Raw genomic sequence first — 27,988 nt, forward strand, 5'->3', positions numbered from 1 at the left:
TTACAGATGAGGAAATCAAGTTTAGGAAGGTTAGCCAGCTAGCTTGAGAGGTTAGTGAGGGGTGAAGCTGGGGATTCAAACCTGGGCGTTCCGACTCCAGAGCCTGTGCTTTACCCACCTTCCAAAAGTTTTATGTCTCTGAAAATATGTATTTACAAAATACATGACATAAATTTGCATTTAATTTTTGAAAAGCTACCCAATGCGCCTGTATATAACAAAGAGAAACCAACTACTGAAAAATCAGATGTGGGAGAAAGACAGGATCACTATAGCCTTGACCCACCTTAGTGTATCTATGAAGACCTTCTAAAACGTGATTATTTTCAATTCTCTCCCTTGAGAAAATGACTCAAACAATTAAATTTTGATGTATTCTTAGCCCAGACTAAAGTTAATGACAGTTCATCTACAGCTATTGCTGAGTTTTATGGAAAAAGAGATTATTTCTATCAGATTTTTTCATAATACGTTCTTTTACTTACATTTTATAAGTTTTCTTTTAAGATCTCCTGTTGACTGCAGTTGATTGAGCCCCTTAGTGATGGATAGGGTGCAACCATCATGCACCCAAACATCATTTAATCAAGTCAGCTTGGTCTTATTTCCTTAATATTGAGTTCAACTTAACTTTATTTATCACACAAATTTTGCCACAGACTGACTTTTTAAACAGAGTGTAGCATATGAGGTATATGCCAAGAGTATTTATCATTTGATCTGTGTTGCTAACATATTTGATAAAATCTTGTGATTTCATTGAGAATCTAATATGGTTTTCTGTATCAGCAAACAGTTCCTAAAACGCCTCACTTTGTTAACTCAGAGGATACATTTTTTTTTTTTTTTTTAGCATGCCTGTGGCTCAATTTCCCTATATCTAAGCAAAGCCAAGCATGCCCAAAGCAAAGTTTCCCCATAAAGATCTTGGATGAATTAAGGACAACATGTATTCAAAGTCTTTGAATACATCAAAGAATTACTATAAGGTGGTTTGTAATCAACTAAAAGATGTGGCTGCAGAATTAAAACTACTAGCACCTGTACTGAAGAACATCAAATGCCCGAACCCAAAGGAAAAAACAGACCACATAAAGGAGAGTTCGCTTCCTATTGAACAAGAGTGGAACTTCCAAGTGAAAGTGTCTATAGTCTATAATGTTTCACTGCAAGTACTTATTGAGGCACCAAAACATGAGCAAGTGTTGCACCATCCTATGTGCTATAAAATGCAAAAAGGCTATGAATTGAAACTAACATACATAAGAATACAATTTAAAGATTAGGACTCGAGGCAGGGGGGTGACAATTTTTGAAAAAGTAGATAAAGTAGCTTTGTAAATAAGACACTTACCTAAGGGCGCCTGGGTGGTACAGTTGGTTAAGCATTTGAGTCTTGGTTTCAGACTCTTGGTTTCGGTTGAGGTCATGATCTCAGGGTCCCAAGATCGAGCTCCACATCTGGCTCTGCGCTCAGCGCAGAGTCTGTTTAGGATTCTCTCTCACTCTCCCTCTGCACACCCCTCACCCTGCTTGCTCTCTCACGAGCTCTCTCTCTCTCCCTCTCAAATAAATAAAATCTTAAAAAAAAAAAAGATACTTACTTTCCTCTTGACATCAGAGCCAAGACTAAATATCAGAGACCAATAAAAACTCATCTCCAAAATGTAGTACCAGTACTGGGATGGCAGCAAGGGCTAAGGAAAATGAGAGTAGTCACTATGTTAGTATCACCATATAAACAACTCATTTTAAGGCATTAAACTATTGTTTATACCTATTTATGTTCCACGGAATTCCCCCAAATGATGATGCTTTAAGATTTCCATTTCTGAGGGGCACCTGGGTGGCGCAGTTGGTTAACAGTCCAATTCTTAGTTTGGGCTCAGGTGGTGAATTTAGGGTCATGAGATTGAGCGCCACCTCAGTCTCCGTGTTCAGCGCGGAGTCTGTTCAAGTTTCTCTCTCCCTCTGCCTCTGCCCCTCCTCTCTCTCTCTCTCTCTTTCTCCCTCTCTAAAATAAATAAATCTTAAAAAACGATTTCCACTTCTGAGAAGGAATCAAAGATAATATTTCAAGGCGTTTTATTTCTGAAAGGGTAAACAAGAATTCCAAAATCAAGTTAAGAGTTTTGTTTAAAAGTTAATAAAACTACAACAGGTGTAATTGCCTTGTTTTAGTTGACTGAAAGTTAAATTAGGGAAACCAAATTCAAAAACCTTTACTGAAGAATATTGGTAAGTCTGTTCTGCTATTCCCACAGTTCACTTTGCTTTATGTTTCTTGAATACTATTCAAAATCTGGTGTCCTAACTTCTCTACTGGTGACAGCTAGTAATCAGAATTGGCCTATTCTCAAATGGGGCAGTAATAAAATATATACAATTATTTAAGTACTCTAAAAATGTCTTCCGAAAAAAATAAAATTTCTATATCTAGAATTTTCCTTAATAATTTTATAGTGTTGGGTGTGTGGGGGTGCTTATTTTAGCTAAGTTGAGACATTATATTACTTGGTGTGATGGATTGTTCCATCAATGCCTCCAATGAATTTCACCTTCTGATATTCATGTATGGGCACAGTCTTCTCCAACACGACCATGGAACTTGATCTTGGGCTTTGGTGAATGGAGCATAAGCAAATATGATGCAAGCAGCGACTTCATAAGCACCAGTTAAGAAACCTGAGCTATAAAATAGAGAATCAAGGTACCCACTGCCAAAAATATGAATGAGGACACCAGGACATGAGCCATTCCCTAGCCAGCCTACCAACAGACTGAAATACAAGCATGAACTCATTTAACACTACATGGAGCAAAAAGAACTGTTCAGCTGGGCCCAGCCCAAATTGTTAACCCAAATCATGAGCAAATAAATGGTTGTTGTTTTAAGGCACTGCATTGGGGATGGTTTCTTATGTACCGATAGATAACTGATATACCTGAGAAGTTCAGAGTAAGTTGGAGGTAGAAGAATAAGAATAGAGTTTGACCTACATATTGCCTAAGTATTTTATGGTCTAACCTTCTTTGATTCTCTAATACTGAAGCTAACACATTAAAAGGAATAATTTTCTGGTCAACTGATCATCCTCCATAAGGCCATAATAGAATGAGACAGAGTTTTTGCTTTCTTCTATGTCAAACAAGCATGTATGAGACTAACTCTCCTAGTGAAAACTAACAAAGGATCTGGGTGAAATGCATAAAAATATCTCTGCAAAGACATCAAAGAGCAACCAAGGCACCCAGAACCTGTGAAGCTTTCAGAGAGAAAATGCATTAAAAATGAATCTTTCATTTCTAGTGAATCCTTAATCCAAGAAGTTCCATAGACCCTAAGTGGGATAAATTCAAAGAAAACCACACCAGTGTATAGCATTAGTCAGCATTTGCCAATTTATAAGCTGTATGGAGTCCAGAGACTAAGAAGTAGAAGAAGCTATATAGAACTTTTAGAAATCTCATGGTCCTAGGATGCAAATTGGTACTCAGGTCCAGCCAAAGAAAGAGTCCTGGTAAACACTGTAATCTTTTATCAAACCACTAGGAAAACACCCTAGGAATATGGATAAGTTGTAAATACATATGCCCTCAAAAAGACTGGAATCCACATTGGATCAGCTCAATCACATATAAAATGAAGGTGATCTGTCTCTACTCTAATGAATAGAAGTGAAAGTAAATCTTCTCAAGAGGAAGATAATATCCTGAGCATCTATAATTTTTCATAAACAATATCTATTATTCAATCAAAAGTTACCAAGCATAAGGAGACAAGAATAAAAAAAGAGAACAGACCCATAGGCAATCAAGACATTGGATTCCTCAGACTTGGACTTCCAAAAAACTTTAAAAATTTGGTTAAAATGTGGAATATTTCAGTAGAGAATTGGAATCCATTAAAAAAAGGGTTAAATGAAAATTTGAGAAGTGAAAAACATATAACTAAAATTTAGAACTCAAAAGATGTGTTTCACAGCAGTTTAGACACTGCTGATAAAGGCAGCAACAAACTAGAGAACATGAAAATAGAATATATCCAGATCTGTGAAGGGTCTGAGATTTTATCCAACTTGCAAGATAGCTTGCCAGTTTCAGAGGGGCTTATTGAAGATCCAAGACTCCTGGGTCAGAGGTAAAGGATAGTGTATTATTCATGGTAATAGTAGTTGTCAGAGTATCAGTACTTGGGACAGGTCTCCCATCTTAACTCATCAAGGGCTAAGCAAAAAGCGTCAGATGACATCTGCACATACCATGGGTTGTAGTACAAGAGAGGAGCCCTGAGCTAGGAAACCTGAATCTTTATAATTGATAGTAATGTGTCTACCCTTTGCTCCAGAAGGAGATATTTCTATCTTCCAAGGTTGTCTGCTATACAAAAGTCCTTGAAAGATAGTACAGAACAAAAGGCAGGCAGTGCTTCACTTCAAGAGACATGCAAAAATTCAAGAAATCCATGGAGAACTGTCTCCCAACAAACTAAAGCTCAGAGAAGCAAGAGGATGGAAAATATTAGAAAAAGCATAAGAGACATGTGGGACCTAGTGTAAGCATCTAGCATATTAGCACATCTGTAATTGAATTTCCAGAAAGAGAAGAGAGAGAGAGAAAAAGGAACAAAAGCAATGGCTGAGAATTTTCTAAAACTGACTGATGATATCATGCCATAGATTCAAGAAGTTCTATGGACATTAGGCAGAATTAAGTCAAAGAAAACCACGTTTATGCATATCATAATAAAACTTGAAAGACGAAGACAAGATACTGAAAAGAAAAAAGACATTCTGTTCAAAGAAGCAAAAATAAAACTGACAGGGCGCCTGGGTGGCTCAGTCGGTTAAGCGACTGCCTTCGGCTCAGGTCATGATCCCGGAGTCCCGGGATCAAGTTCCCCATCGGGCTCCCTGCTCCGCGGGGAGCCTGCTTCTCCCTCTGACCCTCTTCCCTCTCGTGCTGTCTCTCATTCTCTCTCTCTCGAATAAATAAATAAAATCTTAAAAAAAAAAAGAAAAGAGCTTACGCTTTAAAAAAATAAATAAATAAAACTGACAACTAAATTCTTAAAGAAAACGATGGGATCCAGAAGGCAATGGAATACCATTTTCAAAGTGCTAAAGAAAAATCATTGCTAACCTAGAATTCTATACCCTCAAAATATATCCTTTAAAAAATGAAGGCAAAGTGGTAACATTTCAGAAAAGCAAACCAAAGGGACTTCTTCAGCCAGAAGGATAATCATCCCAGATGGAAACATGGAAAAGCAGGGTACAAGATGGAGCACAGAGAGGGTGATTTGACTGTTTCCAAAACAATAATAGCAATGACGTAGCATTTTAAATATTTGAAGGAGGAAATAGGAGGAGGGTATAAGAATTCTATGAAGAATTCTAATGACTTTTCAGCAACTGGAAAGAGGTAAGAGCATTAATTTTTATTAGACTCCAATAATTAAAAAATGCATATAGTAATGTCTAGGATAATTACTAAAAGCACAAAAGGATGCCTAAATAAAAAGCTAATGTAAAGGAAGAAATGGAATAATTTTTTAAAAAACTTGATTGTCCCATAAAAAAGTAAGGAGAGAGTACAATAAAAGGAAATGCACCATGTATTACAAATAGAAAATAAATCGTAAGATAGGAGATTTAAACTCAAATATGTAATTGCATTAACCATAAACAGACTAAAGGAACAACACAAGTGATAGGTAAGTAAGGAATAAGGATGCGTAAGCTCCGGTAGAGAAAGAGCCGAAGGATTGCACAGACGTGGACAGAGAGTAGGAAGGGGACTCGGACCTAACTCAGGGGACAATGTGAGGGCCTCAAAGCTGAAGGAAGGGAGGACTGTATCAGAAGGGACTTACCTGCCTGGGATAGCCATTCCACACCTCCCACAGGTCATATACCCAAGGTTTCTGAAAAAACAAGGAACCGAGAGAGAAAAAATAAGTTTGTCAGAGTCAAAGGCTGATTTCAGCAGAAAACATAAGCTCTTCCTGATGTCATTGACGGGGCCACACATGCACAGTAAGACTGTTGTTCCTGCTGCATCTCTTTCTCTCTGTAGGTATTGACACATGTCCCCATACAACATGCCTGGGACACTCACAACTTCTAGTGAATCTGGGACCACACACGGTGCTGCTTCGCACAGGAAATTATTCAAACAGGGGCGCCTGGGTGGCTCAGTCAGTTAAGCAACTGCCTTCGGCTCAGATCATGATCCCAGGGTCCTGGGATCAAGTCCTGCATCAGGCTCCCTGCTCAGCGGGGGGTCTGCTTCTCCCTCTCCTTCTGCTCCTCCCCCTGCTCCTTCTCTCTCTCGCTCACTCTCTTTCTCTCAAATAGGTAAAATCTTAAAAAAAATCTTTTTAAAAAAAGTAAATTATTCAAACAAGTGAAACCTCCAATGATATGATTTCTGAATCAATCAGACTACTCCGTAGCAATAAAAATATCTTAAATCTTGAGAAAATCTTGAGCAAAATCTCTAAAAGCTGGTTATCTTTTTTCTGTCAACAATTTACTATGAAGTTTATATATCCCTTAATTAGGTAATCATTTAGTGACTATTTAAACAGACAATGCAAAGGTCTGTTCAGGGGATTGTCAGTAGTCCAGGGTAGTTGGCACATGGGTCGTGTGAGTGGAAATAGGGAGAGATTAGGTTTCAAACTTATGTTTGCCAATCTAATGCTTAACAAAGGCTGTGAAAGACAAACTGAGGAGTTACGACTCTAGGCATCCGTGTGGTTTTTAAAAGCATGAAAGCTGGTTAGCTTATTGAGAACCTTATTTCATGAGGAATTCACAGGCAACAGTTTTTAAAATCAAAGACAAATCCCCGTCAAAGAATATCAAAGAGACAACTTACATCATAAAGAAATACAATTCCAGCAGCAGTAATCATTAAGTAAAATGCAAATCGCCAGCTGCCAAAAGAAAGAAACATCTGGTAAAGGTGATTGACATCTGAGGAGAAATACATTTGGTAGGACAGTATTCTGGAAAGAATGCACGGGCGCATCCAATTTGATATCCTGACTGCCAGTTGTTTGATGGCTATAACTGTAGGGAAGTCACTTAACCTTGGGAAGCCTTCATGTCTTCATCTATAAAATGGGAATGACAAAACTTACCTCAAAATGTAAAAAGAATTGAAGCTAATTTGTGAAAAGTGTTGATCAGGGTGCCCGGTATGAAGCAAGCAATAACAAGTGGGGGACACTGTTACGACTGTTCGCAGTACACCTGACACACAATAGACCCAGCTCCTGACACACAGTAGACAATGGGTTGACATTAGTATTAATTGAATCATTTATTTTATCCCCACTTAAGTCCCAGTGAAAAGGTTTCCATGAGGCCAGACTTTAATCTTGTTTCTGAAAAGCAGATTTTGGAAAAAAAAATCTTTTTCTCATGTATGGAGAAAGACCTATAGATTAAGAGATTAAAAGACATACCAATCAACTGTACTGCATGGCTTTTATTAAGATCCTGATTCAAACCAACAAACTGTAAAGAAAATTATGAGTTAAGCAAGGTAACCTGAACACTGAATATTTACTATTATTAAAGTTTTTTTTAAAGATTTTATTTATTTATTTTAGAGAAAGAGAGGGAGAGAGGGTGCAAGCAAGGGGAGGGGCAGAAGGGGAGAGAGAAAGGGACAAGCAGACTCCCCACTGAGTGCAGAGCCCAACACCAGGCTCGATCTTACGACCCTGAGACCACGACCTGAGCCAAAATCAAGAGTTCGCCCGCTTAACCGACTGAGCCACCCAGGCACCCGTTATTAAAGTTTTTTTAAGGTATGATACTGGTATTGCAATTTTGTTTAAAATAGAGTCCTTATCTCTTAGAGATACATACTAAAATATTACAATGAAATCATACAAAATCTGATATTCGTGTCAAAAGTAACCTTGGATGAAGGTGGTCAAAAGGAACGCACTCTCGGTTACAGGACACATAAGTATGGGGAATGTGAAGTGCAGTATGTGACTACAGTTGAAGCTTCCCTATGGCATATTTAAAAGATGCTAAGTAGATCCTCAAGTTCTCATCACAAAGAGGAAAAAACATTTTTTTTCTTTTTGTACCTCTATGAGATTATGGATGCTAACTAAACTTACTGTGGCAATCATTCCACAATATATGTAAGTCGAACCGTCACACTGCATGCCTTAAACTTATGCAGTGACGTATGTCAACTATATCTCAATAAAACTGACAGAAAAAAATTTACCCACAAAAACAGCCTGTGAGGGGGGTACGGGGGACACGGATGACACAAGATTGCCATCAGTTGGTAATAATTAAAGTTGGTGATGGGCACATAGAACACACAGTTCATTATACCAGTCTTTCTATTTTTGTGTATGTTTATAACTTTGCAAAGTAAAGTTTCCAAAAAAGTACTGCTATTTTATTTCATGATTGCTGAAGCAACAATAATATTAAAAATAATATTTGTTGGGGCTCCTGGGTGGCTCAGTTGGTTAAGTGTCTGCCTTTGGCTCAGGTCATGACCCCAGGGTCCTGGGATTGAGCCCCGAGTCGGCTCCCTGCTCAGTGGGGAGCCTGCTTCTCCCTCTCCATCTGCCCCTCCCCCCTGCTCATGAGCTCTCCCTCTCTCTCTGTCAAATAAATAAATAAAATCTTAAAATAACAATAATAATAATACTTGTTCCTTATTCTTGCATAGTGCCTTAGAGCGCTTTCTTCAACATGCCTGAAAGCTAAGTAAGAAAGAGGAAGGCAGACATACACCCATTTTGTAGATGAACAATCAGGCTCCTTAAAGGCAAGACCAGTTCCCCCAGTTCCCCAGCTCCCACAGCTAAGCAGTAACACAGCTGAGGCTGAGTGCAGGTCTCTGGACTCTCAAGCCAGTGATGCTTCCTGAACACTGACTATAGGCTAGATGAGATAGTCTTTCTTCCTGGCTTGCTTTGATAGAGAAAGAAGTCGGGTTCCAGTCTTCAGAAATCGTAACCATAAAAATACCCAAAGAGCATTTTATAAAATGAACTGGTTGAGACCTGTCCATCCTTGTTATATTTACGGCCGGTCCTGCAAAGGCCCACACTTAGATGCAGGCAGCATGTCTTTGGCTCCCGGGATTCTCACGGCCAAATGGAAACAGAAAAAGTAGGATCAGACCTGCCGGCCACAAAGGAAGCCATAAGTCTAGGTGGCACATCTCGAATTATTCGTTTCTCCAGCATTTACTGACCTCTTGACTCTGCACCAGGCCCTGTGCTAAGCCTGCATGTGTTATCATATGTTTATCTTCACAACAAGTTTATGGACTAGGAACTGTAATTAGCCCCTCTCTATGGATAAAAGGTAGACAAGGTGGCTACCGCAGAGGGACACAGAGGTTGGGAGAGATCACATAACTCCCCCGAGGCCGTGCAGTGGCCATCAGATGTAAGTGCCAAAACGAGGTGTTGCATTTTCCTCGACTGACCTGTTAGGCTTCATTACACTATCCCAGGGGTTCTCAAAATGTGTGCCAGGTATTCCTGGTGTCAAAATATTTTCATAATATGACTCCTGTGTTATTGTGATTTTCGCTCATCCCCTCACAAGTGAACAGTGATTTCCAGAGGCCCCAAGACAGGAGACGCCATCCTTGCTCCGAGAGCTTGTGTACTCTTATGTTTTATAAATGTCTCAGCCTTCGTTTCTAGTATCGGTAGCCATAACACACATGAGCAAATGCTCTTTGGGGTCCTTCTTAATTTTTCAGAGGACAGAAAGCTTCTAAAACCAAAAAGTTCAAGAACCGCTACTCTTCACTAATTATGAGATGAATGACAAAGTACTTGTTGAAGCTGTTTTACTAGTTTCAGATGGAAAAGGTAGTAAAGCTTCCCCCTTTTTTTTCCAGGAGAGGCTGAGATAAACATAATTGTAAGGGAAAAAAAATTCTTGGAAAAAAGAAAAATCCAGAAATTGATTGGTCAGGCCCAGATGGCAAGTGCAATCAGGGGGCAATGGAGAGAGAAGATGCCAAGGCCAGCAGTGGGGCTCAGGAGGGGGCAAGGCCCAATGGATCAGGCAGGGACATGTCCCCAAGGTCAGCTAAGGCAAGGTGGCAGCCCAGCCAGCTAGAGGAGAGCTCTCCCTCCGGGGCTGGGGAAGCTGCTTGCCTATCTACATCCGCTACTTGAAAATTACCTGGGATTTTTATAATAAACTTCTTGCTGCTAGATGGAAATCAGCTAATATGAAGTTTACTTTAAAAATAAAGGATGCACTGTGGATTAAAATCCTGAATTCTGTGGAACAGGGTTTAGGGGTCATTTAAAAAAGTAACCAACTACAATAGCCAAGATATGGAAGAAACCTAGTGCCCATCAACAGATGAATGGATAAAGAAGATGTGATACGCGCACACACACCTACACACAGTGGAATACTAGTTGGCTCTACAAAAATGGAATTCTTCTTTCTCTCTGACAAATAAATGAATAAAATCTTTTTAAAAAAGTGAAATCTTACCATTTGTGACAACATGGATGGAGCTAGAGTATTATGCTAAGTGAAATAAATCAGACAGAAAGACAAATACCATATGATTTCACTTACATGTAGGCTCTAAAAAAGAAAGCAAAAGAACAAATAAAACAAAATAGAAACAGACTCACAGATACAGAGAACAATCTGGTGGTTGCCAGAGGGAGAGGGTAGGGGAATGGGCGAAACAAGGGAAGGAGATTCCAAGGTGCAAACTACCAGTTATTAAGTATATAAAACTCGGGGATGCAATGTACAGCACAGGGGATATAATTAATAATATTGTAACAACTTTATATGGCGGCAGATGGTTGCTAGATTTCTTGTTGTGATCACTTGGGAATGTATATAAATGTCAAATCACCATGTTGTACAGCTGAAACTAATATTGTATGTCAACTATACTTCAATGAAAAAAAAGGAAGTAATCAAGGAAATGATACAGTAAACTTAAGGTGTTCCTCTTAATATTATAGAGGAGTTTCTGCCTGTTGGCGAGTAATTTGTTAAAGTTTGGTGTTGGGAAGTAAGTTTTCTGAGATTTCCCAAATGCCTGAGGCTAGGGAGCTCTTCCTGTGATTCCCACAGCACATCACATCGCTGGAGGAATAAAGTGCAGTCCCTATACAATACAAAATAGCTTGGCACTTTGCTTTAGTCTATTTATTTAGTCTATAATAGTGGTGTTCTGACTTTCAGGAAATTTGTGATATCTCTAAAGAAGAAGGTAAAGCTTACATTTTATTTGTTGGCCCACTTCTATATCCTGAATACACTGTATAATTTCCTGCTTCGTGTCTTTGCCTTACTTGAACCAAGCTACCCTCAAATCCTGATTTCTTTTCTCATGGAAATCCCAACCTATTCCTCAAGGTCAATGTTCCCACTACCTCCTCTAGGTCTGGGCTCCTCTAAAAAGCCTTTCTCGAACATGTCCAACTCTACTAACACCATCTCCTCTGACTGCCCACAATGCATCGAAACATGACCGTGGACTACACGTGTCCAGGCTCATGTGCCATTGGGTGGAATAACTGGATGGCTATTGTGGTTTCATAAGTAACAATCTTCTCTCCCTGAGTAGCTGCTTATGGCTAGTGACCAGGCCTTCCTCTTTAACTTCCCTCTTAAAATCTAGAACTCCACCCAATGTAGGAGGGTGCCCCGTACAGAGAAGACAATCTACATAACCCTCTGCATTGCCTGACTGATTGATAGCTGACAACTTGAAATTTCCTTCCCTAGCCTGAACTCTGAAGCGGACTTTCAGAAGACTCACTGACAGCCAGATTCCCAAATGTTAGGCCTTGTTGACCCAAATGTTTAATTGACGTGGGGGGTTTCTGCTTGCTAAGAGGTAAGCATTATGCGTCAAGGGGCAGGAGCATGGAGCAGAAAGAATACCAGAAAAGGAGTCGGAAGACAGGAGTGCAACAGCCCTGCCAACAGCTAGGTGACCTTAAGCAAGTTCTTTTAAGAAGCCGGACCTGTAGCTCCCCATTTCTTTCTTTTCCCTCCCGTTTTATTGAGATTTAATTGACATACGGCACTGTGTAGGTTGAACAGTCTTCATTTCTTACACAGGGTTAGCTCTACCTACCTTCCTCGACTACCTCACGGCATTGGCGGGAGGATCAAACATTATTTATAAACTGTAAGGCACTATCATGTATAAGAAATCACTAGAGATTTTCATGGGAGCGTGATTCAGCTCAAAAGTAAAGAATTAGTCCCTCCCTGGGGACTTTATTTAAGATAAGAATCATTTGCTAGAAAAATAAATGAATGATAGTAGAACAGGAAAATATAATATGAGACCATATTTATAGTGTTTTGTGGTGATAGTTTAAAGAGATTCACTCATGCCAAGCTGACATCAGTGACGACAATATTAGCCAATCTCTCAAGAGCTAAAAATCAGAGAGAAGCTATTTGGAAGACAAACCAGGCCATTCATGTTGAGCTTCCAATGGAAGCCTGTGATAAGAAATGATTGCTTGTTTCGAGACACCTTGAACACTTGGGTCTGTGCCCCTAAACATCTCCAGCATCATAGTGGGATCATAATACTCAGGTGCATACAGGTAAACTGAAGGAAACCATTAAAGCTTAGCCCCAGACCCCGTTTATGTGAGAGTCTGACATCAGCTCTCTATTCACTTCGCGATCAAAACAAAAAATATCTGGTGAAACTCACCAGGCAATGTGAGGACCATAAGAAACGGACAGAAAGAAGGGATGCTACTGGTGTGTAGAATGTGGCATCAAACATAACCCAATGAACAGACATTTGTCTGGATATAAAGAAGAAGAAAAAAATAAGAGCAATGACCTGTCCGCATTTTTCACACAAGTGTCCATTTCTGCCACCAAGGGAGTGACCCAAAGTGCAACAAAATTCTACAGGAGGGAAAAAAAAAACCCCACAGAACTCAAATGAAGCAAAAATAAGTGTTATGCAGCCTCATTCCTCCCAGAGCATATTCAAAGTAGCCAGCTCTGGCAAAAATCCTACTTGGTACCCCAACAGGTGCTGACCACCCCCCCACAGTAAAACCAACTAGGAAACCCAGAGGAACTGGCCATCCAGTCCACAGGCAAGGGGTGGGAGGCTGGAGGGCGGAATGAGTCAAGTGGGACAGAAGAACAGACACCTTCCCATTCTCTGCTCTTATAATGTGATTTAATAACTGGGATGTCATTGGAAACACTTGATAAAGTCTTGCGACGTAGGGCCAACCCTTACCCTAAAAAAAAAGAAACAGCAGTTAAGGTGTTTGTACTTTTTTTCTGGACTTTAAGATAAGTACATCATATCTCCTATTCATCTTAGAGAGTTCATAGCTTCAGCCCATTTCATCGAGAAGGAAACTGAATCAGGGATGGTAGATGGGTGACTAGCCTAAAGCACCCAGTTGGTAAGTGACCGGGCTGGGTCCAAACCCCTCTTCTGCTCCAACGTTAGTGTTCTTTCTGAGGTGACCATTCTGTTCCATATTATAAAACCGCAGGATTGCGGTTTTATAAGTCAAACAGTCAACAGTCAAAAGCTTTGACTGTCCTTCTTACCAAGCTTCCTGGAATTTCTTCATCCTGCAAGGCCTCTCTTGATTCCGCCGACTCCTAAACCATCTTTCCACCTGGCGCTCTGTCAAGTTACACTTCTTTGCCAGTCCGTAAATATCAGTCTGAAAAGGGACAACATGAATGAACAGGTGATAAAGAGTAGTCAGATGGGCAGGCAGTCAAGAGACGGTGTGATTCGGTTACCAGAGCTTGTGCCCTGGAGAGAAGAGATATTCTGCGTTAGCTCTGCAGCCAATGAATTTACTTCTTTTGCTTATGGGATCACACACACAGACATGCACACACACAGACACACCAAAAAAAAAAAAAAAAAAAATCCCAGCACTCTGAGTTACTAAGAATATCAATACTCCATAATTTGGCAGCAACCCATACATTCGAGCTGCAGATGGGAGCTCACTCATTCAGCAAAGTTTTATCTAGGCTTCCTAGATACCAGGTAGAGAAGTACAGTTTAAGGTGTTAATCAGATCCAACCTCCTCATTTTTCCTACGAGAAACTGGAACACCAAGAGTTTTAGTAAGTTGTCCAAGACCTAAAATTAATAGTAAAGTGAGGATAAGAATGTAGGCTAGTACACTTTCTGTTCTTTCACACGATCTTTGTGATGGCTCCAAAAGATACGACAGGAAAAACTCAAACAGGTGTTGGCCATCACTTTCATGTTTAATCTGATGAAGAGCCCATTTTAAACTAATCCAAAATAATTCCAATCATAAAAAAAATTAAGATCGTAGAATATACTAATGATGATCGCTTCTCTTCTGGGAAGCAGAATTTATTTTTAAATTTGGAAATAATACGGATGATGGATTAGCTCAAAGGTCATACACTTGAAGCTCTCCTAGGGCCAGACCAAAAACACACATGATTGAGTGGATCAGGTCTGTTTCATGGTGGGATTTTAAGTTGTATTCTTTCGCACAGGCAGGTTTTATATGCTAAACCTATGGTGTCTTCAACTGACACAAAGAAATAAGCTCTGTAAGTTTTTGAAATACCTGCCCTCTTGATATTTCATTATCCAACACAAGTACATGAAGTATTTCCATTTCCTCTTTACTAGAAAAAATAAAATGGCATCAAACTGACCCTCACCTTCAGCGTTGAGGAGATAAGCAGGAGCTACTGACACAGCAAACAGGAAAGCACCTGCCTTGCTCCAAAAGCGCAGCTGTGAACCAGCCCTGGCTGATGGCTCCAGAGGGAAAGCACACACCCAGGATTTTTTTTCTTTAAATTTTTTTATTGTTATGTTAATCACTATACATTACATCATTAGTTTTTGATGTAGTGTTCCATGATTCATTGTTTGTGCATAACACCCAGTGCTCCACGCAGAATGTGCCCTCCTTAATACCCATCACCAGGCTAACCCGTCCCCCCAACCCCCTCCCCTCTAGAACCCCTAGTTTGTTTTTCAGAGTCCATTGTCTCTCATGGTTTGTCTCCCCCTCCGATTTACCCCCCCTTCACTCTTCCCCTCCTGCTATCTTCTTTTTTTTTCCTTAACATATATCGCATTATTTGTTTCAGAAGTACAGATCTGTGATTCAACAGTCTTGCACAATTCACAATGCTCACCATAGCACATACCCTCCCCAATGTCTATCACCCAGCCACCCCATCCCTCCCACCCCCCACCACTCCAGCAACCCTCAGTTTGTTTCCTGAGATTAAGAATTCCTCATATCAGTGAGGTCATATGATACATGTCTTTCTCTGATTGACTTATTTCACTCAGCATAACACCCTCCAGTTCCATCCACGTCATTGCAAATGGCAAGATCTCATTCCTTTTGATGGCTGCAGAATATTCCATTGTGTATATACACCACATCTTCTTTATCCATTCGTCTGTCGATGGACATCTTGGCTCTTTCCACAGTTTGGCTATTGTGGACATTGCTGCAATAAATATTGGGGTGCACGTACCCCTTTGGATCCCTACATTTGTATCTTTGTGGTAAATACCCAGTAGTGCAATTTCTGGATCATATGGTAGCTCTATTTTCAACTTTTTGAGGAACCTCCATACTGTTTTCCAGAGTGGTTGCACCAGCTTGCATTCCCAACAACAGTGTGGAGGGTTCCCCTTTCTCCGCATCCCTGCCAACATCTGTCATTTCCTGACTTGTTAATTTTAGCCATTCTGACTGGTGTGAACACCCAGGATTTTGTTGTGACATCACTAGCACGTTCCAAATGTTGCCCGATGCCTCAAAGTAAATTTAAGCCAATCGAGGACCAACACTGCGAGGGCTGAACAAAGCCTGCCTGATGGCCGGACACCCCCAGTCTGGGACCAGTCATACAGTTTCTGCTGTGTTATTGTGCAGAGTTCACCTAATTGTTCACGCCCGCAGGGTTAAGAGGAGGTAAAATTCATAAAGCAGCTCTCACACTCAAGACTGGCAAAGGCCTAATTGCAACTTCTATGTACCTCCTAAATTGCTACCTGTTATTTAATCTGCGAGAATGCAAAACAAAACAAAAACAGGATATAGCCCATATGATGCTCTGTTTCTCTGTAACCTAACTGCCCTCTCTAACACCTTTTATAGGCCAAGGGTTCGCTGGCTGTTGTGTTGTTTTGTTTTGTTTTGTTTTTGAGCTCTTGAGGACACTGAGTTGGCAACCATTTATTGTTGCCTCCTTCTTGCAAGCATTGTGCTAATCATTGGGGACCTAAATGAATAATAACATGGATGTGGGCCCAAAAGTAAGAAAATAAAACAAAGAATTCTAATGAAATACCATGAGTGCTAAGATAGGGGAAGATCAGGATACCATGGGACCTAACTCTGTGTAGGCACTTCCTGAAAGTTACATATAGGCTGGATCCTGAAAAAAGCCTCAGAGAAGGAGAGAGTAAAGAAGGGAAGGTCATGTGGAGATGAGATCAAGGTGAGCAGGGAACCCCTGGGGAACCGAAAGAAGTCTGGCAGGGTAGAGCCATATGAAGAGGAGGGGAGGAAAGATGTGGCTACGCTCACATCAAGGGGGGATTTGTCTGGGATTTATCTTGGGGGGGACAGGGCATTGGCACTGATAAAGTCCCCCTCCAGAGGCATGTATGGAATGGAGGAGCAGGCATATGTCCTGAGTTGGACACCGTGTTTGCTTTGCCCTTGCGTCCAAGGTCTTTGTTCTCACAGCTCTGGAGGTCTGGATTCACTAACCCACACAGCTCATCATACTCCCTCGCGGGAAGCAATTCATTTTTATTATCCCATCATTTCTATAGATATCTGCTTAATAAATGCATCTAGAAATAGCACTCAAACATGATTTGAAGCAATTCATTTTCTCTCTTGGAGCACAGATGAATTGGGTGTAACGTCAGTCTTGACAATACTGATTCCATTCACCACAATATTATTGGGATGGAAATTCTTTTGCAAACTAAAGTCTCTGGAAGTAATTTCTTTTTATTCTTTAAATTTTTTATTGTTATGTTAATCATCATACATTACATCATTAGTTTTTGATGTAGTGTTCCATGATTCATTGTGCATAACACCCAGTGCTCCACGCAGAACGTGCCCTCTTTAATACCCATCACTGGGCTAACCCATCCCCCCACCCCCCTCCCCTCTAGAACCCTCAGTTTGTTTTTCAGAGTCCATCGTCTCTCATGGTTCGTCTCCCCCTCCGATTTACTCCCCTTCATTCTTCCCTTCCTGCTATCTTCTTTTTTTTTGGAAGTGATTTCTTATTGATACATAAAACAAGCACTTATTGAACACCTACAATGCACAGAAAATTGTGCCAGATGTTATGTTTGGTATTTCTTTAACTGTCACATAGCTCTTTTCTCTCCATAGCAGGGAAACTTGATAAAGACCAAATTTCCTCATTTTAAATTTCCTAAAATGCTGACCTGAAGGTTTTGCTATAGCAAACATATCAAGTAATTGAGAGCATAGCACCATTCTTCATGTTTTATACAAGGTATTACCGAGTGCTTTATTCTCAAACAGAAAGAGGGAAAAATAATGAGAACTCTGAAAGAGCCCAAAGTTTTCATAACCACAGCTAACTAATTTCCCTTTTGAAAAATGTGAAATGATGCTTGGACGTTTATTATCACCACTGTTAACAGCAGTATTGAAATGAACAAGAGCAGTCCCTTGGAGCATGTGGAAATGAAGAACATGTGGAAAAGGTTTGTCAGACTGTCCTCATTTTAGAAAAAAAGAACAAACAAGGAGTCCAGTACAGAACCTGAGGGCAGAAGTTACAGACAGCGCTGGCTAGCTGTGAACAATTCTGGATGCAATGCCCCATGCTATGGTCAGACCTCCACATGAGTCCACCAGACCCACGATAGAAACAGTCATTGTAGATGCAACTGAACTTAGCAAATAAAGTTCAGCACCCTTAAAAATCTATCAATCCTAAACTGTGTGAGCACATGCTCTTGACTTTTAAAATGACCGGTGATCCAACAGCCAAACTATGGAAAGAGTCAAGATGTCCATCGACAGATGAATGGATAAAGAAGATGTGGTATATATATACAATGGAATATCATGCAGCCATAAAAAGGAATGAAATCTTGCCATTTGCAATGACGTGGATGGAACTGGAGGGTGTTATGCTGAGTGAAATAAGTCAATCAGAGAAAGACATGTATCATATGACCTTACTGATACGAGGAATTCTTAATCTCAGGAAACAAACTGAGGGTTGCTGGAGTGGTAGGGGTGGGAAGGATGGGGTGGCTGGGTGATAGACATAGGAGAGGGTATGTGCTATGGTGAGTGCTGTGAATTGTGTAAGACTGTTGAATCACAGACCTGTACCTCTGAAACAAATAATACACAGTTATATGTTAAAAAAAAAAAAAGAAGATAGTAGGAAAGGAAAAACGAAGGGGGGGAAATCGGAGGGGGAGACGAACCACGAGAGACTATGGATTCTGAGAAACAAACTGAGGGTTCTAGAGGGGAGGAGTTGAGGGGATGGGTTAGCCTGGTGATGGGTTATTAAAGAGGGCATGTACTGCATGGAGCACTGGGTGTTACACGCAAACAATGAATCATGGAACACTACATCAAAAACTAATGATGTAATGTATAGTGATTAACATAACATAATAAAAAAAAGAAAGAAAAATAAGTCACATGTAAATTTCATCAAAAAATTAACATATGCAGAAAAAAAATGACCCGGTGATCACCGTCTGTATTCATCAGAGTTTTTATTTCACCTCTCATTTTAACTATGGTGAAAATGAAACTAGATCTGCTGAGGCGCCATCTTTTTTTACAACTATTGGATTAAAACCTTTTTTTGTGGGGGCACCTGGGTGGCTCAGTCGGTTAAGCGTCTGCCTTTGGCTCAGGTCATGATCCGAGAGTCCTGCACTGGGCTCCCTGCTCAGTAGGGATCCTGCTTCTCCCTCTGCCTGCCGCTCCCCCTGCTTGTGCTCTCTCTCTCTCTGACAAATAAATAAAATCTTAAAAAAAAAAAAGTCCTTTTAACAAACCTTTTTGGGTTATGCAAACATTCCTTGCACTACACCATTTCATGAAGTGCATCTGTATTGTAGAGAGAACTCTGACTTTCCCGGGGAGTGGGCAGGAACACGGCGCATTTCTAAACATGGGGAGGACTTGGATAAAATAAAATGGCCTACTCACAACAGCCACCCCCGTGAACACTTTCCTAGTGTGTAATGTATATCGATGATGCCACAGTTATCAGAAGTGTTAGATATGGGCTACTCGGCCATAACTGTCAGTGGTCTTTAGTGATTAGGGTGCTTTGTGCATATCCTACCCTCCAAAATTTAATTTTGATCTTTCTACCCAAATTACGGCATTGATTATTAGTGTTAAACACTATAGTTGAACAAAATAAACTATGAACGTTGGTTATTTTATAATATTTCTGTATCATTTTATACTATGCTTGGAATGCTGTATAACCCGTCAATAGAGGGAAAAAATCCAAATGAGTCAAATCATTTGATGGCCAACTGGAATGGATATCTTGAACAGATGAGGTAAGCCACAGGTGACTGAAACATTAAGAAAGGAGATTTTTTTTTTTTAAATCCCCAAACAAAGAACTTGCACTTACTTGAGATGGTTGCCTTGTGGAATGTTTGAAAAAATTCTCTAAGACAGTATTTGGTATAATCTTCTTTCGAACTTCCTCTTTAATGCCAAATGATTTTGCTAGAGGCGTAGCAATAAACCTACAAAATATGAAAGAAAGTCCAAAATCTGAGAATGAACCCAAAATGACACCAGAAAACTCAAGCCTTACTTTAGATTCCAAATGAAGGATCAGCCGTTGGGGTCATGTTGTCCTTGGGCTACCTACAGCTAACCTCTGCCTTGCAAAGAAGTTCAAGGAGAGCAAATTTTGAGACCCTTTATACAAGCAATACCTTAAAAAAATAAAATACTTGTACCATTAAAAATTCACTTATGTAAATCCAAATATATTTATATATGAGATCCCAGATTTGGGATAAGCCATTCCACTTAGAGTTTCATTTTAAGACTCCAAGGGATTCAAATGAATAATAATTTTGTTATTGAAAGTTTTACTTGGAGGGGCACCTGGGTGGCCCAGTCGTTAAGCGTCTGCCTTCGGCTCAGGGTCAGGTCATGATCTCAGGGTCCTGGGATCGAGCCCCACGTCGGGCTCCCTGCTCAGCGGAAAACATACTTCTCCCTCTCCCACTCCCACTGCTCGTGTTCCCTCTCTCACTGTGTCTCTCTCTGTCAAATAAATAAATAAAAATCTTAAAAATAAATAGGGCGCCTGGGTGGCTCAGTTGTTAAGCATTTGCCTTTGGCTCAGGTCATGGTCCCAGGGTCCTGGGATCGAGTCCCACATTGGGCTCCCTGCTCTGCGGGAAGCCTGCTTCTCCCTCTCCCACTCCCCCTGCTTGTGTTCCTGCTCTCGCTATGTCTCTCTCTGTCAAGTGGATAAATAAAATCTTTAAAAAAATAATAAATAAATAAATAAATAAATAAATAAATAAATAAATAAAAAGAAATTTTTACTTGGTGATCATTGTCTTATAGAATTACTATGTTCCTATTTGAAGTTCTAACTAATGAGAAAAATGGCCTGACTCTTGGGTAAATATCAAGGAGTGGGATTGGTAGGTGGTATAACAAGTATACATTTAACCTTATAAGAGACTGACAAACTGTTTTCCAGGTGGTGGCACCACTTTGCATTCCTGCAAGTAACGGACCATACTTCCAGTTACTCCATATCCCTGCCAACACTTGGTATTAGCAGTCCTTTTAATCGCAGGACTTTACCGGTTGTGTCCTGGTTTTCACTGAATTTCCACTCTAATCTTTATTATTTCCTAACTTCTGCTTGCTAGAAGTTTAGTTTGCTCTTTTTTCTTCTTTTTTCTGAAGGTAGACATTTATTGATTTGAGATCTTCTTTTTTAATATAGGTGTTTGAAGCTATAAATTTCCTTCTGAGCATTATGTGGCTGTATCTCATAATTTTGATATTGTGTTTTCCTTGTCATTCATCTCAAAGTATTTTCTAATGTACTGTGATTCCTCCTCTGACCCACTGGTTATTTAGAAGTATGCTGTTCAATTGCCACGTATTTGCTCATTTCCCAATTTCTGTGTGTTACTGAATTTTAATTTCATTTCATTGTGATTGGAAAACACACTTGGTATGATTTCCATTTCTTTATGCTTACTGAGACTTGTCTTATGGCCTAACATATGGTCTGTCCTGGAGAATGTTCCTTGTTCATATGAGAAGAATGTGTCTTCTGTTGTCATTGGGTGCTATGTTCTAAAGATGACTGTTAGGTCTACTTGGTTTATAGTGCTGATCAAGTCTTCTATTTCCTTATTAATCCCCCCTAAGTATCCATTATTAAAAGTGAGATATTCACATCTACAACTATTTGTTGAGTTGTCTATTTCTCCCTTCAATTCTGTTAGTTTTTCCTTCATGCATTTTGGAGCTTTGTTGTTAGGTACATATATGTTTATAATTATTATATCATCTTGATAGATTTACCCTTTTATATTATAAAATGTCCTCATTTCCAGTAACAATTTAAAAGTCTATGAAAGTCTAAACCTTTGGCCTCTATGGTTGCTGATAAGAAATCAACACTTAATCTTATTGAAGATCTCTTATATGTGATAGATGCTCCTCTCTAGCTTCCAAGATTTGTTGTCTTTGTCTTTGAACACTTTGTGATGCATCTAGGTGTGGATCTCTAAATTTATCCTACTTGGAATTTGTTTAGCTTCTTGGATGTGTAGATTAATGTTTGTCATCAAATGTTAGTACATTTCTGGCCATGTATTTCTTCAAGTACTTTCTATCCTACTCATTTTCTCCTCTTCTTCTGGAACTCCCATTATGCGTATGTTGTTAGGCTTCTTGCTATACCACAGGTCTCTCAGGCTCTTTGTTTTCTTTCATTTTTTTAAATTTATTTTTTTCTCTTAGACTGCTAACTCTTCTACTTGCTCAAATATGCTGTTGGGCACCTTTAGTGAGTTTGTCATGAGTCACTGTACTTTACGACTCCAAAACTTCTCTTTGACTTCTTTTATAATTTCTTTTTTTTAAGATCCAAATTTTTATTAAGATATTTCCTATAATTTCAAAATTTAAAAAATCATCCCTATATATGCCTATATGTCTAATTACAATCTTTTTATAGTCTTGATTTAGTGAGACATTGTTCTCATTCTTTCCTTTAGGTCTTAAACATGCTTTTCTCTAGTTCTTTGAACATATTTAAAATAGCTGATTTAAAGTCATTATCTAGGGACACCTGGGTGGCTCAGTCATTTAAGTGTCCAATTCTTGATTTCAGCTTGGGTCATGATCTCAGGATTGTGAGATTGAGCCCAGCATAGGGCCATGCTGTGCATGGAGTCTGCTTGGGATTCTCTTTCTCCTTCTCCCTTTGCACTTTTCCTGCTCACATACTCTCTCTCTCTAAATGATAACAATAATGATAATAATAATAATAAATGAATTAATTAATTAAAAATAATAAAGTCTTTATCTTATAAGGCCAACATCTAGGTTTTGTAAGGGACATTTTCCTTACAGAAAGGGGATTACTTTTTCCTTGTATGGACCACACTTTCGTGTTTCTTTACATGCCTATAATTGTGTTGAAAATTGGACATGTTAATTAATATAATGTGACAACTCTGGAAATCGGATTATCCCTCTCAGAGTTTGTTGGTTTTGTGGTTTGTTATCATTGTCCATTTGTTTGTTTCATTCCTTGTTTGAAATGATCTATGAATTCTGTATTCTCTGTCATATTTGGGCACTGGAGTCTCTACTGGATTAGCTTAACTGTCATCTAATGACTAGACAGAGATTTCCTTAAATGCCTAGAACCAATAAGCCTCCCAGTCTTTGCCAAGGAGCTCTGCATACATTTTGGGGCACATCTTCAACACTCAGCTAGGCAGTTGCCAACTTTGCCTTAGCTTTCACTTCTTTGCTCAGAGCCTCAAGATCATCTAGCGGTGAGAACTAAGGGCCTTCTCATATCTTTTCTGGACATATGGAGAGCCCTGGGCATACCAAAAGCTCTACAAATTCAAGTGTCCTTCTGGTTTCCAAGAATATGTCTGAACTTTTCAAAGTCTGCTATAGACATCTTATTTTCCAGTTTTTCTTTTTAAGTGTTTTGGTTAGTCTATTGTTTGCCCCAATTGTTATTAACAACCTCAGGCAGTTCCAAAGTTAATCAGTTGCCTCTACTTGTTTTAGACAAGCACCTTCAGGGAAAAGGCTTTTCTGACTCAGGTCAAATAAAGACAGACTTATAAGGACTAGCTTCTAGGGAACCACAAGAGAGGTCAGATAATGTTATTTCCCTGGTAGTGATGCTCTGTTCTGCTCCCTTCAATGGCTGCCAGGATAGTGGTTTCCACTGAAATTATGGGCTATTGGGTTTTCAAGGCTATCACAGAGGTGAACAGGGCAGGATAGGAATAGGGCAAGTTAAAATGTCACAAACTTGTTCTTCTTTCCAAGAGTCAGCTGTTTTTCTTAAATAACAATCTCTGAATTGCTGCTAACCTTTGGTTAATTCTGAATTCTGAAAAGTTGATTTTGACAATTTTTGCTAGTTTTCTGATTGCTTTTAGGGAAGAGAGAATTTTTGGAGGTCCTTACTCTGACATTTTTGTTAATTTCCAGGGTGTAGTGGTTTTAATTTGCATTTTGCTAATGACTAATGATGCTGGACACCTTTTCATGTGTTTACTTGTCATTTGTAAATTTTTGGTGAATTATCTATTCTTTTGCCCATTTTAAAAATCAAGTTATTTCTTTGTTTATTATTGAGTTAAAGAGTTCTTTATATATTCTGAATTTAAGTCTCTCATCAGATATATGCTTTGCATATAATATATTTTCTCCCATTCTGTGGCTTGTCTTTTCATTTTATTTATATTTTTAAAAATAACCACATAGGTATTTTTGCATATCATATAATTCACCTTTTCCAAGTATACTATTCAATGATTTTTTTTAAGTAAAATTACCAAGTTGTAGAATCATCACCACAAATCAGCTTTAGAAGATTTTCATCATTCCAATATAATCCCTTGTGCATATTTACTGTTAATTCCTTTCCCTCTCACCTCTGCCCCAGGCAATCACTAATCTATTTTCTGTCTTTATAGCTTTGTCTTTTTAGGATATTTAATATAATGAAATCATACAATAATAGGTGGTTGCTTGTGTCTGGCTCCTTTCACTAGCTTAATGTTTTTGAGGTCCATTCATGTTTTTGGATGTATTTGGAGTGCATTCCTTTTTATTACTGAATAATAATTCATTGTATGGGTATGCATACATTAACAATGTCTTTTGAAGAGCAAACACTTCAGCAATTTACCAAGGGAAATAAAAGCATGTGCCCGTACAAATTCTTATACTCAAATATTCATAGCAGCTTTATTCATAATAGCTAAAAACTAAACAATCCAAATTTCCAACAACTAAACATAAATAAATTGTGGTATATCAATATGTTGAAAGACTACCCAGCAATGACAAGGAATCACTGATACATACAACAACATGAAAACAATCTCCAATGTATTATGTTAAGTGAAAGAAGCCAGACACAAAAGACTGTGATCTAATTTTTACATTTGTAGGAATCAAAAAGGCAAAATAGGCTGACAGAAAGCATATCAGTGATTTCAAAGAGCTAGTAGGTAGGGAGAGGATGAACCATACAGGGTACAGGAGAGTTTCTCAGCTGATGGAAATCTTCTACATCATAATTGTGGTGATAGTTACACCACTGTAGAGTTGTCAAAATACATTAAATTTTGGATGAACTTTATTGTATGTAAATCATACCTCAATAAAGCTGATTTTTTAGAAGATTTACTTATTTATTTTAGAGAGAAAGAGAGAGAGTGCACAAGGTGGGGGCAGGGGGGCAGGCAAAGAGAGAGGGAGACAGAAACCTAAACAGAGTCCATGCTGAGCTTGAAGCCCAGTGTGGGGCTTGAGCTCATGACCTTGAGATCATAAGATCTCAAGACCCTGAGATTCCAAGAGTTGGAAGCTTAACCTACTGCATTACCCAGGTACCCCTAAAGCTGATTTAAAAAAATAATGATATGACTCTATTCTTTCTCCAGTTCTAACAAAAGCTCTATCTTCTGCCAGGTCAGTCTATTTTAGTACTTACTTAGAGGTTTCTGGTTTAATTAAATGCCAGAAATTTCAGTTATGAATGATCTTTTAGCCCTTCATTTTTTTATAACCATGGGAGTTGAATAAAATTTTTTCTAAAATAATTTGATAAAATATATAAGCCAATCCAACTGCCAGATGGACTAAGTTTTCCTGGAAATGGCCCATACATTTCAGAGACATATAAAAACAAACTAAGTATGCACCAGATGTACATAGAGCAATGTGAATAGATCATAAAACATAGGGCTGCATTTAAAAAAAGAAGAAACAGAACTTTAAGGTCTTACTGCCACACTATTTATGTCAACTAACAATACGTGCATTTTATGTTTATGCACATGTTTTACTGGGTCATACAAATAAAAAGCCATCAGATACATTAGAACCCAGCAGGCAGGAATGTGATGAGGAAATGGGGATAAAAGGTAATTAATGAAAAAGTTAATTCAAATCAATCAAAAAGAGGTCTTATACAGACCGAAGAGAGCATGCTATGATTTAAAGATTATGATTAATTAATTCCCCTCTGCATAAAATGTCCAAACCAAACAAAAATTAGTATGTCCTTAAAACTAACAAAATCTCAAAAAACATATTTGGCAAGCTTTTGGATAAATAATGGAATTGCTTCATTTATCCAACTTACTAGTTGAAAATTTTCATTGAGGAAACACTCATTGTTCTTACTAATAGAATAACACAAATACAAAATGCTTTAATATGGTAATGTTCTCAGTCATATTCACACAATGTTCTCTCAAATGTCAGAAATCAAAAAATTAGGAAAATTTTAAAAAGCAAAGAGGAATTGAGCCAAAAAAGACTTATGAAGTAAGGGAATACAACCAACCTCAAAGCCAGGGAAAGTATAATATTCCCCTCTAGAGGATCATGTGGGAGACTAGTATATGGATCAGTATACACAATGGGTAAATATACATATCCATAGCATACTTGCTGAAATGAGGAAATGCATCTATATTAAAATCATTAATTTAAACAAGAAAGAGAAATGTGGTCTTGTTTGTTAAGATGCCCAGGCTTCAAAGACAGAAATAACAGTTTTGAATAAACACAGCAAGTATATAAATATAGTTTTCTATTTCAGCATTATCCTTCCTTTCCAAATAAATCAGGAAAATCAATCACTTCATCTAATGTAAGTGTAATAATTATGAATAGGTACTTAATTTAAAAATCTGTTTTGAAAAAGGAGAAAAGAAAGGAGTATAATAAATATTTGATAAACTGAACTGAAAAGAGAAGGGAAATGACAAGTCTTAACTCTAGAAGGACCTTAGAGATTAACTTGCCTGAACTTTCATTTTATGGATATGGATTATAAAAAAAATGTCCAACAGGAAGAAAAAAGAATGTGAACTTCTGCTCCCATGTAAATGGTTCAAAGTTAGGTTAATTACCAAGGAATGAGTCTCTTAGGTTTGCTATAATTGCAGAACCGAGCCTTCAGATGGCCCCATTCAGACACCCAGATAACCCCCTCTTCGTCTAGCACTTCGTCAGTTACTTGTGAGCCAAAAGCCTATCAATCCCAGACCCCCTCCCTTTTTCCCAATATTCTTTTATAGAATAAAAAGAAGGCAGCCCTAGGCAGATATTAAGCATGTGAAGTTTAAATACTTCTAAACAGAAACAATAACCCACTGACATAAGATCGATTCCCAGTTCCTAAGGATTCAAAGGTGCTTTGAACAGAGTTTAAGCAGGAAGTGTTATATGAAAGAACAAGTATTTGGAACAATGTAAGTCTCAGATAACATTGAAGTCTACTGTGCATATTTTGAGACTATTTCAATTTAGGACAGTTAGTAACAAGCCTTTTCAACTCTTGTAAATCGCTACAGATGGGTCATTCCACCTTCCCTTCTTTGCAGAATGAGGACATATCATTCCATCATGCGCTTATGTTGCTCAGTGGAAATGGTAGAAATGGTTGAATGTATTCATTGCACAACTAAATAAAAGAAAAAAGACCACCTTTTGATTTTACCACCTCCACTCTTGCCTTGAGCCATTCTGGGACCATAATTTACTCTGAGATAATGTGTTTATTCCACAGGTATCTAAATCTGAGTGGCTTAGATCCCATTCAGTCATACTTCAGACACATAAAAGAATGCATAGAAGAGTCCAGATAAACTAGTTAGAAAGTGCTATTCTAGACTCCCCTTACCCACCCCAGCCAACAACAACAACATACATATATATACACATATATGTCACAAAATTTATAAGGAAAAGTAGTCCTAAATACAAAGCAAATGTCAGTCACTTTCAAATGATCTACTTTGTTCTTTATCAATTCTGTCTCTCTGCAATTGCTTTTCTAGGAAGAGACATCACTTCCTGATCTTAAATGGCTCATGGCTATTACTAAAGGATAAAAATGAGCCAGCCAAATCACAACTATTGGTCACTTCATAGAATGAGAAGTTGTAGTATAAACAGAGTCTAGGACAAAAGAAGAAAGCTTTCTTGTGATAAATATATCATAGGATATGCTGAAACACAGTGTCAAATTTACATGAATTTTTAAGATAGCTCAGAAAATTACACATTCGGCTAGACTTCTTTAAGCTATGTTTTCTATATTCCCAAGAGACATTAGTTAACTCTTGTCT

General features: G+C 38.7%; 1 protein-coding gene across 1 annotated transcript in view; it reads right to left on the minus strand.

Annotated features, from left to right (window-relative positions):
- Nucleotides 1-27,988, minus strand: part of CERS3 (ceramide synthase 3) — an 83,627-nt gene that overhangs the window by 46,027 nt on the left and 9,612 nt on the right. Inside the window, exons 3-7 of the mRNA XM_028122818.2 lie at nt 19,720-19,837; nt 13,611-13,729; nt 6,886-6,943; nt 5,876-5,926; nt 1,605-1,697 (exon numbers count right to left, since the gene is read on the minus strand). Coding sequence (XP_027978619.2) covers nt 1,605-1,697; nt 5,876-5,926; nt 6,886-6,943; nt 13,611-13,729; nt 19,720-19,837 — 439 coding nt within the window. The remainder of the gene's footprint in view (nt 1-1,604; nt 1,698-5,875; nt 5,927-6,885; nt 6,944-13,610; nt 13,730-19,719; nt 19,838-27,988) is intronic.

This window comes from Eumetopias jubatus, unplaced genomic scaffold (genome assembly GCF_037043125.1).
Source record: "Eumetopias jubatus isolate StellerSeaLion01/CBP00866 unplaced genomic scaffold, mEumJub1_p1.0 scaffold_7, whole genome shotgun sequence".
In the NCBI taxonomy this organism is placed as follows: Eukaryota; Metazoa; Chordata; class Mammalia; order Carnivora; family Otariidae; genus Eumetopias; species Eumetopias jubatus.